Below are 12,239 nucleotides of genomic sequence, written 5' to 3' on the forward strand. Positions count from 1 at the left end.
GAGGTAAATTCCCTAAGATTTCAGTTACATACAAATTATGGACAAATTACATTTGACTGTCATTTTAACCAAGGGTGTTTATTCTGCAATGTAAAAGCGTGACATAAATTTCCCAAAATCCATCCTCCTCTTGTTTTAACTTTCTCTAATATAAGAAAACAAAGGAGAAAAATAGAAGCCAAATATAGCAATTCCAGATATAGATTCCTAAATTTTGCAGAGCATATAATACCAGTACTATTGTATTACAGCACAGAAATAAATCAGACTAATTTAGAAATAATCTGGATCAATTCTATAATAACTATTAATGATTGCATAGACACAAACTTTCAGGAAAAATATTGTTGCAGTGAAGGCAAATAACAGTTGCTTACTAGGGTCCAAAAGCCAGTCTACTTCCAAGGGAGAAGGAAAGGTTGACTACCACTTGGTATCACCTACAGAGACACAGATGGTAGAATTCCATACTTAATGGGGACCGTGGCTAAAGCAATCAGCCTTTGTACCTAAGGACACTAGCTCTGGGACAATCCTGGAGGCAAAAATAGAATGAATAAGACTTCGATATCAACACAACATACTATTGACTGATGGTGGACTTTTGCTGCAGAATAAACCTGCAATATCTACCCAATAACTGATATTTCTGACATATTTTTAGGAATGTAAGCCTAACACATTTTGCTAATGATGAATAATGAAGCAGCTCAAAAGACAGGCTCCTGCTGTATTTAAATTTATACTTCATGCATGGAAAACCATGAGGAAATTCTTCAATGAATATCATGTGTTTTGGGTAGGCAATATGGTGCCCCATTTGAATAAGAACAAAGCCAAATCATTTGCCTTAGATCTACATGTTAATGAGAGGCATTAAGGAAATCATACACATAAACCAAATGGAGACAATCACACCAAAAACTATAAAAAGAATTACATTCTGAAATGAGTAAATCATACATTGGAAACTCACCACAGTAGAGCAGTTTTTCATCTGATTTATCCTTACAATGAGGAATGCCATCACAGGTGAGCTGGTAATCAATACATTCTCCATTTCCACACTCAAACTCTGAATAAATATTGCAGGAAGAATTTTTAGCTGAAAGGAAAAAAGCCAACGTTTTATACAATAACAAACATTTTTGATGTCATAACAATTGTTTCCCTTAATCTTAATTATAAAAATAAACTAAAATTTATCTAAATATAAAATTAATAAAGGACAGTGGTTTATGGCATTTCTTTACAAAAAAATTAAGAGGGACACTTTTTATTGTGTTGTCTTCAACTTCCCTTTGCAAATTTTTGGGAATTGCCTGACTTTATTTTTCTTTTATGACTGTTTGTGTACTTTGTTAATTATTTGGTGACTGTACATGTGTGGAGAGAAGGAGGGGTTTAAATCTGGGGGACTATATTTATGAACCTTGCTTAACAGTGTATGTTAAAAATAAATTTTTAAAAAGAGCCAGTTAAATAAGCTCTGTACATACTGAGAGTGTTTTTGTATTTTCTTATTGAAATCTCATATATTCTTCAATACATTGAAATTTTCCAGTATATAGAGTTCTTATCTTTGAATGCTTGAATTTATTCATCTCAAATCTCACCTCCAACTGGTCTTCCTCCCCAACTACCTGCTGAAGAAATCTCTGTAGCAGTTTCTATCAATCAGAAGTACTGGAATTGCTGAAATTACTTTCATTAGCCTCTTGCTCTATCCATGGTGAGAAGTACCAGGGAGCAGACCCTCTCTTCCTGCTACCCATGATCAGTACCTACTCCTTGAAATGCATGGGAATCTGTAGGAAGTGCTGGTGGAGGACAATGATAAACTGGAAAGCATGTGCACCAGATGCTTATGGGCTCCAGTGGACCACTGCCATATTGTCCCACTTCTAAATGTCAGGATTTTTATAAGACATTAAAAGCCTGAGTTTTTATGTGGTTTGCCCAACTTGTGAGTACCGGGCAACAGCCATGAGGACAAAAAGCTTTTCTACAGTTAGGTTTCATCCCTGGAGTGCCAGTATGTTACCCTTGTCTTAGAAAGACCTCTCTTGGGGAAAACAGACTTATTTTTATTCTTAAATAATAGATTTACTAGCAAACTTTTCGGATGCAATGTTTTGGTTGTATTACGTGCTATTCGCTTGCATGTACTCATTCCATTGCTTGTTGAAAAATTGTGCAGTGAAAGTCAGTCATATTAATTATGTTGGAGGTAATTAGAATTCATTTATTTCTACTAATGCAGGTAACATAGCTTAATTTTATCATTTACAATCAGTTTTTAGGATTTATTTCAGGAATAATCAATTAAACAGCCACAAATACTGTTTGAAGTTTCTAGTGTTTTATTTCTTTATTATCCTAGAATTTAACTCATTTTACTAGAATATCTATCTTATCTACCTATTAAAGACTTATAATTTAACTCTTTAAATGATAGCACCCCTCTCTAAAGGTAATTTTATTTTTCTTGGTGCAGTCTAAACTTCACTGGTCAGTAGCTAAGGTAGAATGCCATTTTAGAGGAAGCAACAAGGAATTAAGAATCTAAAAATATCATTAACTTTAAAGAATTATTGTCTTTAAGAAGAGTGCTGACATTACTGCACACAATCACCTTAGATCATGAACTGAACAAAATTCATCCATTTACTGAGAGTCCATTAGAATTCCTAACTTATTTTGTCTACTTTAAACATATCCTGTTTAATTTCTCATTTCCAGTGAAGCTAATTGTTATGATGGCAAATATCGTATTTTGCTTTTATAATCATTGTGCCTTTAAGGAAAAAATGAAAATTATTCATGATAAATATGGTTTATCATGAAAAAACAAACATTGTATGGGCACAATTCTTGCTTAGGTATGTTCATTTGAAGAAATAGTACTGAGTATTTTCTGCCTCTTTCTAGAAACAAAAAATGTGGTTCAGCTATCCTCAATTCTCTTACAAGGTAATTGCTTCATCTAATTATATTTGCTATTCTTATTTCTGTTATGGGTTTTAATAAGGTTAGCAATGTTGTGTAAAATGGAATTGCCTAATCTTTTTGTCAACAGTTATGACAACAAATGGTTTTTCCTTCCTTTGCCCTCAGGTAGGTGTTAGTAAATGGTCCTTCACCCCTGTAATGCTGCCATTAACATTCATAAACTGCTCTGGGTGAACTAATTCAGAGGTCGACACAGATATGCCAGAAACATCCTCATTTCCTAAAGATGGATTTGACAAGAAGAAGCCAAGAGTTACTTTTCAATCTCTCTGCTGGACCACAGGATTTCAATATGAATGCACAGTGGATACAAGATACTTCTGTAAAGATTTGTCAGCTCTGAGGAATCCAATATCACTCTACAGTTCTATGTGAATACAACTATGCTTGTTTCAAACTATAGTTTTCTGTCTGAGTCATTCCCTCTCATCAATAGTGAGAAGCAGGTGGCTTAGTAGGGACAAATGTATCTAATCTATTTTTCAGCAATGACAGGCATCCTCTGTATACAAATAAGCTTTGCTGTTCTGAGTAAAGGCATTGGTTTACTACTGGCCTGTAGTGACCTGTGAAAGAAACATGAGTGATTCTAATGCATGGCTAAAACTCCAGGCTTACAGATAGCATCAGATCCAGACCATTACAGAGGAAACCACAAAGGCAAACTGAAAGAGAGAGTTTAAGCAATTGCGTGAGCAATTCAGGGAAGTGTTAGGTGATGAAGAAATGTGGGAATTTGTGGCCCAAATTATTGAAATTTGCTATCTTCTGACCAATTACATCATTCCCTTGTTTTCTTTGGCATATTCTTAAATAAAAGTCTTTTACTTCTTTTGCTAAGAGATGCCCTTTTGGGTTTGGTACCAATTTGCAAAGTGAGAAAATACGTATATGTTCTTGCATTATGTGCAGTAGTTTTCAAAGTAAAGAAAACGATGACAAAGTGCTCATATTAAAATAAAGAACAGGCAAAAGAGAACATCCTCTTGGTATATAAAGACCAACAGAAGACTAAAGATGAAAAATACTTACAGCTTATGATACTTATTTTTATAATGTAGATATATCCAGCTTTATTGATTTTCTAAGATGAAATATATGAGATGAGGAGAAAAAAAAAATGTCAAAAATTGACACATCCTAAGAGTGAGGTCACCAATTTCCAATTTTCCAAGATGCTTTTCTCCCATCTTTCTTACTCATGAATAGTCTTAATATTAAAGAGAAATTAACCCTTTTTATGTTGCTGGCTAATTTTTCATGGCAGTATTGGAACACTTGAACCCTTATTTATAGTGGAAACAGTTTTGGAAACTTAGCTGTTAATAAGTATTTACTGTAATGGTACTAATTAAAGATTGTAATGCCTTTGGGAGATATAAACATCATGCGAGGCTGCAATTTTACATTTTTAATTAACAGTTTGGAAATGATTACAAATAAGCTGTGTGAGCCATTCTTTCTCATTTACATAGTCTGATGGACTGTGAATGGGTTTACTACAAAGCTACTAAGCTACTGCCTGTACACTGCTTTATTTCAGCTTTAATTAATTTCGCTATTGACTGAATCCTCAAAGTCATAAACACGAGTTTTCAGATGATCATTGCTTGCAGGTATTTCTCTAGCTAATCCAACACCTTCCAGCCCAGAATCAGAGGGACATAACATATTTCACTGTTTGGGTTATCATTACCTATCACATAGTGCTATAGGTAGCATGGTAAACTGAGTTCTTTTTAGTATGGAGAGATAAGACAACCAGGCCTCTAATACTGGAAGAGAGTACAACTTCATAAATATACTCAAACAATTTCAAGGTCCATGTGTGCCATTTTGAGCAGTTATATCACATTTCAATCCTCTTTACTTACTCACACATCTGTTGTCATTCAGCAATATTCGATCCCCCCTGCAGGAACAGTTCACTCTTCCGTTAGGAGTTAAAAGGCACAGGTCATGGCAACCTCCATTCAGTAACGCACATGGAGAAAGTTCACCTGCAATGAACAGGTTTTACTGGTGATATTTTATATTGAATTCCTAGTCTATGTTAATATAGATTAACAGTAAACTGTTAGACAGCCTCAATCTCTCAAAAATATCTCATGAACAAGGAAGATTTGGGATTTTGAAACAAATCTAAATATTCCAAAAGATAAGAACATTAAAAATATGTAACAAATCTCTACATTTTCTAACATATTTGTCATTAAACGCACTAGTACCTCTAGAAACCACATGCATACTGCAGACTGCAATTTTGTAGGTATTCCAGTGATTAAAAAAATTTTAAGGCCAGATGCAAAGCTTGTTTATCAACAAGTATTATTTTCTTGGAAATGATTTGAATGTTCAAAAATATGAGGAGTAAGTATGAAATAGAAATCCAGAAGCAAATAATTAAAAATGAATTGTTCCTCTGGTGATAAATTAAGAACTACAAAATTTTCCATAAAACTTTCAGATAATTTCAATATATTAGATAGTCAAAGCCTGAACACTAGCCCCAGAAACAGTAAGACAACAAAATCCAACTATTACTTAAAAACATAAATACGTTTTTTGAGAGATTATATAATTGAGAAATATATTTGTAACTTACAAATAAATATTGTAACTTACAGCTATTGGTGTCACTGGCAACAGCTATGATACCCATTGGTTGATGTGGAATATCAGAACGAAGAATTTTTGTATCTCCTCCCGTGTACTTGTTGGAACGCAGGATAGCTCTTCTTCCCCAGTCTGACCAGAAGATATAATTGTCATACACAGCCAAACTGAGAAAAGTCCCTGGCCCAGATTTGACAATCACCTGGAATAAAGCAAAATATCATATTTTTTTAAACGAAGATATCCACATCTATTTTTGCTCAAAAGAAAAAAGAGAGATTAAGATTATTTCTGATTATTGAAATAATCAGATAAAAATACATTTCACTAAATGTACTATCATAATGTGTTTATAGTTCATTTTAAATGTCTTAACCATCCTTAGCTTTTGCAATGTTTACTTAATATTTTGCAGTATATTTCTATTTAATAACCATTCAGTTTGTTTAAGCAGTTGTGTCTTTTTAGCATTATAAACCAAAATTATCATGACAACAATATGAGACTATTAGTACTAAACATTTATTTATCATTATTAAGAAATCTTTAGATATACAGTAAACACTCACTAAGCTCTCAGAACTATATACAGAATATATAGTTCAACTGATCCAGGTTATTCCTTTAGGAAGCTTACAACATGAATAAGTTAACCAGATATACATGTATTGGCAATAAAAGTTTAAAAGCAAAGACCAAAAAGTTTCACTCAGACCAAGATGAAGTAAAAGGGTACAGATTTTCCTTCTCAATAAAACAACTAAAAAAAAAAAAAAAAAAAAAAAAAAAAAAAAAAAATATATATATATATATATATATATATATATATACACATATATATAAAAGGAGGCTTTTCAACACATTGGATATCAGGTAAGGAAGGACAGTGATTCCTGAGTAACAGGAAATAAACCACCTGAGTCCCATAACCTCCACAGTTTATAGCCTGAGACAGATTCCAGGTAGCAACACAGTGCAAAGAAACCCAACAGAGTCCAGGGAACTCTCTGAGTGGATATATCTGAGAGTTACGGGAGGGTAATATGGTTAGCTCTCACAAGGCAGAGTGTTGGAGAGGAGAAGGCAACAGAGAGAGGACTCTGGATATCTGCACAGGGTCCTTCTGGAGTTTTAAGCACATGCCTATGTATGTGAGAGAGTTACTGCACTCTGGTGAAAGAGGCATGCAAAAGGATTAGAGAGAAGAGTTTCCAAAATTTACGTGGGTCCAAGAATCACACTTGCTAACGCCAACCAGACTTAAAATCTTTCTAATTCATGGGACTCTGAGTAGAGTACTTGGAAGGGTCTTGGCTCAGCAGCGGGGAATAATTAACCCTAAACTCTGTTCTACTTCAGTCTCTCAAACCTTAACAGCAAATCCTGAAAGGATCAAACTCATTCCAGGTAGCTTAACTGTTTCCCAAAAGAAAGCTCAAGAATTTTAATGGTAATATGTAAAATTTTACCACTAAACTACTATGGAAAAAAAGATGAAAACTAAGAAAAGTCACAAATCAGTGACCTCAGCTTCCACCTTAAGAAAGTAGAAGAGAAAATGTTAAGTTAAATCCAAAATAAAGGAAAACAAAATAAAAATCGGAAGAGACAGCAAGGAAATAGAAAACAGGAAAAAATCAGAGGAAAATCAATGAAACTAAAAGATGGCTCTTTGATATCAATAAAATGGAAAACACATAATGATGAAGTGAGTTTTATCCAAGGAATACAGAGTTATTTAACATTTTTAAATCCTATCAGTATAACACACAAAATAAGAAAACTCATATGAAGATCTCAGTAAATGCAGAGAATTTATTGGTTGGATCTAATATGCATTCCTGATAGAAACTCAGACTAAAAATATGAATAGAAATAAAACTAGGAATGAGACAGGAATAATCATTCTTACTACTTCTACCCAACATTGTCCTAGAATTTCTAGCCAGTATAATTAGGCAAGAAAACAAAAATAAAAAGCATTCATACTGTGGGTCAGACAAAGTCTGATAGATCACCTAGGCCTGCCTTCACCAAGAATCTTGTTAGGTCAGTTTAGTGCATTTGGGGAAGATGTTTCACTTTTTTTTTGAATTTTAGTTTGCTCATCTTAAAGATGGGGCTGATTAAAATCCTCCCTTACCTCTGATATTTCCTCTTAGTAATTGTCCATCCACTCACAGCCCATTCACTCCCTGGCTATAAATTTCTACTTTTCCTTGTATTTAGAGTTGAGCTCAATCCCTCTTCTCTATTGCAAAACCCCACTGCAGTTGTCTCTATACCTATCCTGATAGTCCTGAATAAAGTCCGCTTTATCGTTTTAATAGGAGTCATGGATATTTTTTCCTTAACACATTCAATGTAATACTACTGAGAAAAAAAAAAAAAAGAAAGGATGAATTATTGATGTATGTAACACTGTGGATAAATTTCAAAATAATTATGCTGGGTGAAGGAAGCCAGACAAAAGGGAGTACAAGGTATATGATACCATTCATATAAACTTCTACAAAATGCAAACAAATCTGTAGTGAAAAAAAACCCCAGTGTTTCCTGTGGACAGAGTGGGAAGCGGTAGGGTGGAAAAAGGATTAAAAAGGGAAATGAAGAAATGTGTTGGGGTCATTGATATGCTCATTATCTTGATGTGATGGTGGACTCACAGATAATATGGGTGTTTGTGTGTGTGTGTGCGTGTGTGTGTGTGTGAAGACTTTTAAACTTTAAATATTTACATTTTAGTGCATGTCAATCAGATCTAAATAATTTTTTTTAAATAAAGGCCAAAAATTTCTTTAAAATATTTTCAGAAGTAACATTAAGTAAATATATGGGACTGCAACTACATTTGGAAGGACAGGATACATCAGAAAATAGATGTTTTTATTGTCTAGTCATTTTACTTTGCTTTTCCTTCTAAATCCAATCCATAGGTGACCTATCCAAATAGTTCCTCTGAACTCTTTAGCAAATTAGTGAATGAAGAGAGGGATGGTTTAAATGTGAGCATACCCTTGTTAGTTGAATGAAATGCTCAGATTTCTAGAAAAGAAACACCAATATGAGTTTTCTCTTGTAGCAAAGAGATGAGACATAATTTTAGGAATAGAACAGTAAACATTCAAAAGAAGAGAGGAAAAAAAGGACCTTAAGCCTTAGAGAAGCGAAGAAATCTACAAGAATTTGCCTCTAAGGCAGCAAAAACTTCAACAAACAGCTTTAAAGGCATTGATGTAGTTTATTGTATTTTGTTTGGTTTCATTTAGAAGAAAGCTTTGCCTCCCTATTGTGGACAAATTACGTGAATAGAGACATCGTGGCATACTTAGAATAAAGAAATGGGCTTTTTGCCTTATCAACATCCTAATCAGGAGGGCTTGATAATCAACATCCAATTCAGAACTATAGAATTTACTCAGTTATCTCCATTTTAGGAACCATTGTGGTATAACGGGAAGGGCTCAGAAGGCCGACATTCAAATGGCAGCATGGTCATTCTTGAGCAGAGCAGATTTGGGGAAGATGTTTCACTTTTTTTTTGATTTTAGTTTGCTCATCTTTAAGATGGGGCTGATTAAAACCTGCTTCAACAACTTCACAGGGCTGTTATAAGGATATATATAGAAATGTTTTGAAAATCTTATATTGCCATATATACATATGTATATATACATATATGTTTGTATTTATTTAATTTAGCTGTCAGAGATAAGTTTGATATTAACTTTTGTGGTTTTTGCCTCCAGATCTGTTATAAAATAATCATTTTTGTATAAAAATCAAATTTAGAAACCTCAATAGTAATATTTTTATAGAAATAAATCAATTTGATTATTTGCCTTGGAATATTAAATATGCCAAGCAGAGACCTAGCTAGATTACTCTTCCCTGTAATCAGAAAAAATAAATAAAAAAGGAATTTTCACAGGAATGATGACTGCATGGGAATGGTCACGAAGAAACAAATATTTGGAAAATACCCTTCCTGGTGCCACATGTTGCCTTCTTAGGAATTAATACATTCTAGGATTAAATCATTTACTGACTACTAAAATCGATGTGGTTTGGAGAAAACAGATAGTCTTGGGAATGTGGTAGTTAAAAAAAAAAAATAGTCCCCCCTCTTTACTCCATCCTATATCAAATTCTAAATTATTATAAGGTAATTAGCAATGTCATCTTCCTGATTTCCCAAATTTTTCCTCATTCATTCTGAATTAACTGGTAATTACCCTCTTATAAAAACAATTACTTCATTTTTATTCTGAATATATAAGTAATTTCTGTTCTATAGAGCAACATTTCTCAAGTTTTAATGTACATGCAATTCACTTTGAGATTTGTTAAAATTCATATTCTGATTTACTAGGTTAGGAGTGGAACCTCAGATTCTTCACTTCTAACAAACTTCCAGGTGTTGTTGATGCTGCTGTTTGGGAGCTCACTTTAAAAAACAAGAATTATAAAACAGAGAAAAGTACAAAAGAAAATAAATAATAATCTTACCACACAGATCTAATTACTTATCATTTTGGATTAAAGAATATATATATATATTTTTCTTTACAAATTGACAGGCACATGAGCACTCCAAAGTTTCGAGATACAAGTAAAATCAATTTTAAAATTTTAACTTAAAAAAAAGCAACTATCTCCAATCTTCAACCTCTTTAAAGCGGGGAAAAAGATGTCTTTCTTGACCTGTCATACATTAGAACATCTTATATTACAGAGGGACAAGATAAATCTTCCATATGTTCTCCTGTGCTTAGAACAACTTTACTAATCTAAGTGCAGGTCACATTGCTGTATAATAGTGGTTTTCACCTAACCTCCACCCTTCCAAACACACACACACACACACTGGAGCATGGGGAAAACTAAAGCTAAAATGCACTTTTCTGCCCTATTGGAAATCTGAAAAGATGGCTGATATTTAGTAAGTGTACGAGTTTAATTTAATATTCCTCATTTGTATTTCTTTGGAAATAACATGTTATTCCCTAGTCAATATTTCATGAGTATAAAAGATCACCTGTAACAATGTTATGGACTGAATGTTTGTGTCTCCCCAAAATTCATATGTTGAAATCTTAACCCACCATGTGATACTTGTAGGTGGAACATTTGGGAGGTAATTAAGTTTAGATGAGGTCATGAAGGTGAGGTCTCTGTGATGGGATTAGTGTCCTTATACGAAGAGGAAAAGATCTCTCTTGTTCTCCTTCATGTGAGGATACACAGCGAGAAAGGAGCTGCTGCAAGCCAGAAAGAGGTCTGTCACTTGAGCTCAAACATGCTGGCATGCTGATCTCAGATTTCTCAGCCTGGAACCCTGAGAAATAAATGTCTATTGTTTAAACCATCCAGTCTATGGTATTTCGTTAGAGCAGCCGGAGCTGATTAAGACAGTTTTACTTTTTCCTTTTTGAAGAGCCAGGCTTTAAGATTTATATCTGCTTTAAATTTCAGTAACTATTCTTTTGAATCAACATAATAAAGATTGCTGGTTAAGAAAATGATAACTTCTATACTGTGCTTTCTGGGAAGATTTTCCTGAGAAAAGGAAGGATGAATAGGGGGTAGGACGGGAAAGAGAAGGAAAAGCTTTTGGCAGAGGGAATACATGGTGCAAAAGGCAAGAGGAAGGGGGAACATGAAATGCTGGGAAAAGGAGCAAAGGTTAAGTGAGCATTATTAACACTCAGACATCTGGGGAGAGGATCCCATGATGAGCCTGGTGAGAAAGACCAGAAGGGCAAATATGTAGGACCTTCCTTCCTATAGGCCAAGGTTGTGAGTCTGAGTTCTGTTCTGAAAGTAACGGTAAATTTAAAAAATTTTTTTAAGCACTTTAAGGTCATTATTTGTTCGGAAAGATTATTTTGCCTCTGGTGTAGAGATTAGATCAGATAAGAACAAAAAGAGTTTCAGGGACACCAGTTAAGATCAACTGCATTCTTCCAGACAAAGGATAATACTTTTGATATTTTGAGCAAGAAAGGTGAAGAATACAAAGATTCGGAGAGTATTTACAAACTAAGGACTCTCTATTTCCCTTTCTACCAGAACCCACAAGGGTTTTCGTCACTCATTCATTCATTCAATCATCCTTTTACCATTGTTTTAGTAAACAATAAGAGCTAACACTTCATGAATGCTTACAACGTACAGGATGCGTATGTATTGTATGTATCATACCAAATTTAATCTCACTCTACCCTATATGGTAGATACTATTCCAATCCACCTTTTATTGATGAGGATTGAAGCTTAACAAGCTTATGTAATCAGCCCAAGGTCACAGATTTACTCAATAATTTGAGGCTATTTCAGACCCAAAGCAACTAAGATCTGAATTAAATTTTATATATAAAATTTGCCTTGGTTAAAGAGACAGGAGAAACTCTTTGATATTAGCAGATGTGTACGTGCTGTCCTTATTATTAAATCTATGCTCCTTCAAGTTAGGAACAGTAGTAATCTCTTTGCACCCTTTTTCTATTCAGTATATTTTATGTGAACAAAATAGACATTCAGTAAGCATTGCTAAATCACTAAGAATGAAAAATAAATTATGTTAGTTAAACATAAATAAAAAGTTATTT

At 33.8% G+C, this 12,239-nt stretch overlaps 1 protein-coding gene across 1 annotated transcript in view; it reads right to left on the bottom strand.

Annotated features, from left to right (window-relative positions):
• The window catches only part of LRP1B (LDL receptor related protein 1B), a gene marked incomplete at its 5' end in the record, with an annotated part of 1,526,008 nt that overhangs the window by 281,470 nt on the left and 1,232,299 nt on the right, over positions 1–12,239 (bottom strand). Inside the window, 3 exon segments of the mRNA XM_057550915.1 lie at positions 977–1,105; positions 4,887–5,012; positions 5,638–5,830. Coding sequence (XP_057406898.1) covers positions 977–1,105; positions 4,887–5,012; positions 5,638–5,830 — 448 coding nt within the window.

This window comes from Balaenoptera acutorostrata, chromosome 8 (genome assembly GCF_949987535.1).
Source record: "Balaenoptera acutorostrata chromosome 8, mBalAcu1.1, whole genome shotgun sequence".
In the NCBI taxonomy this organism is placed as follows: domain Eukaryota; kingdom Metazoa; phylum Chordata; class Mammalia; order Artiodactyla; family Balaenopteridae; genus Balaenoptera; species Balaenoptera acutorostrata.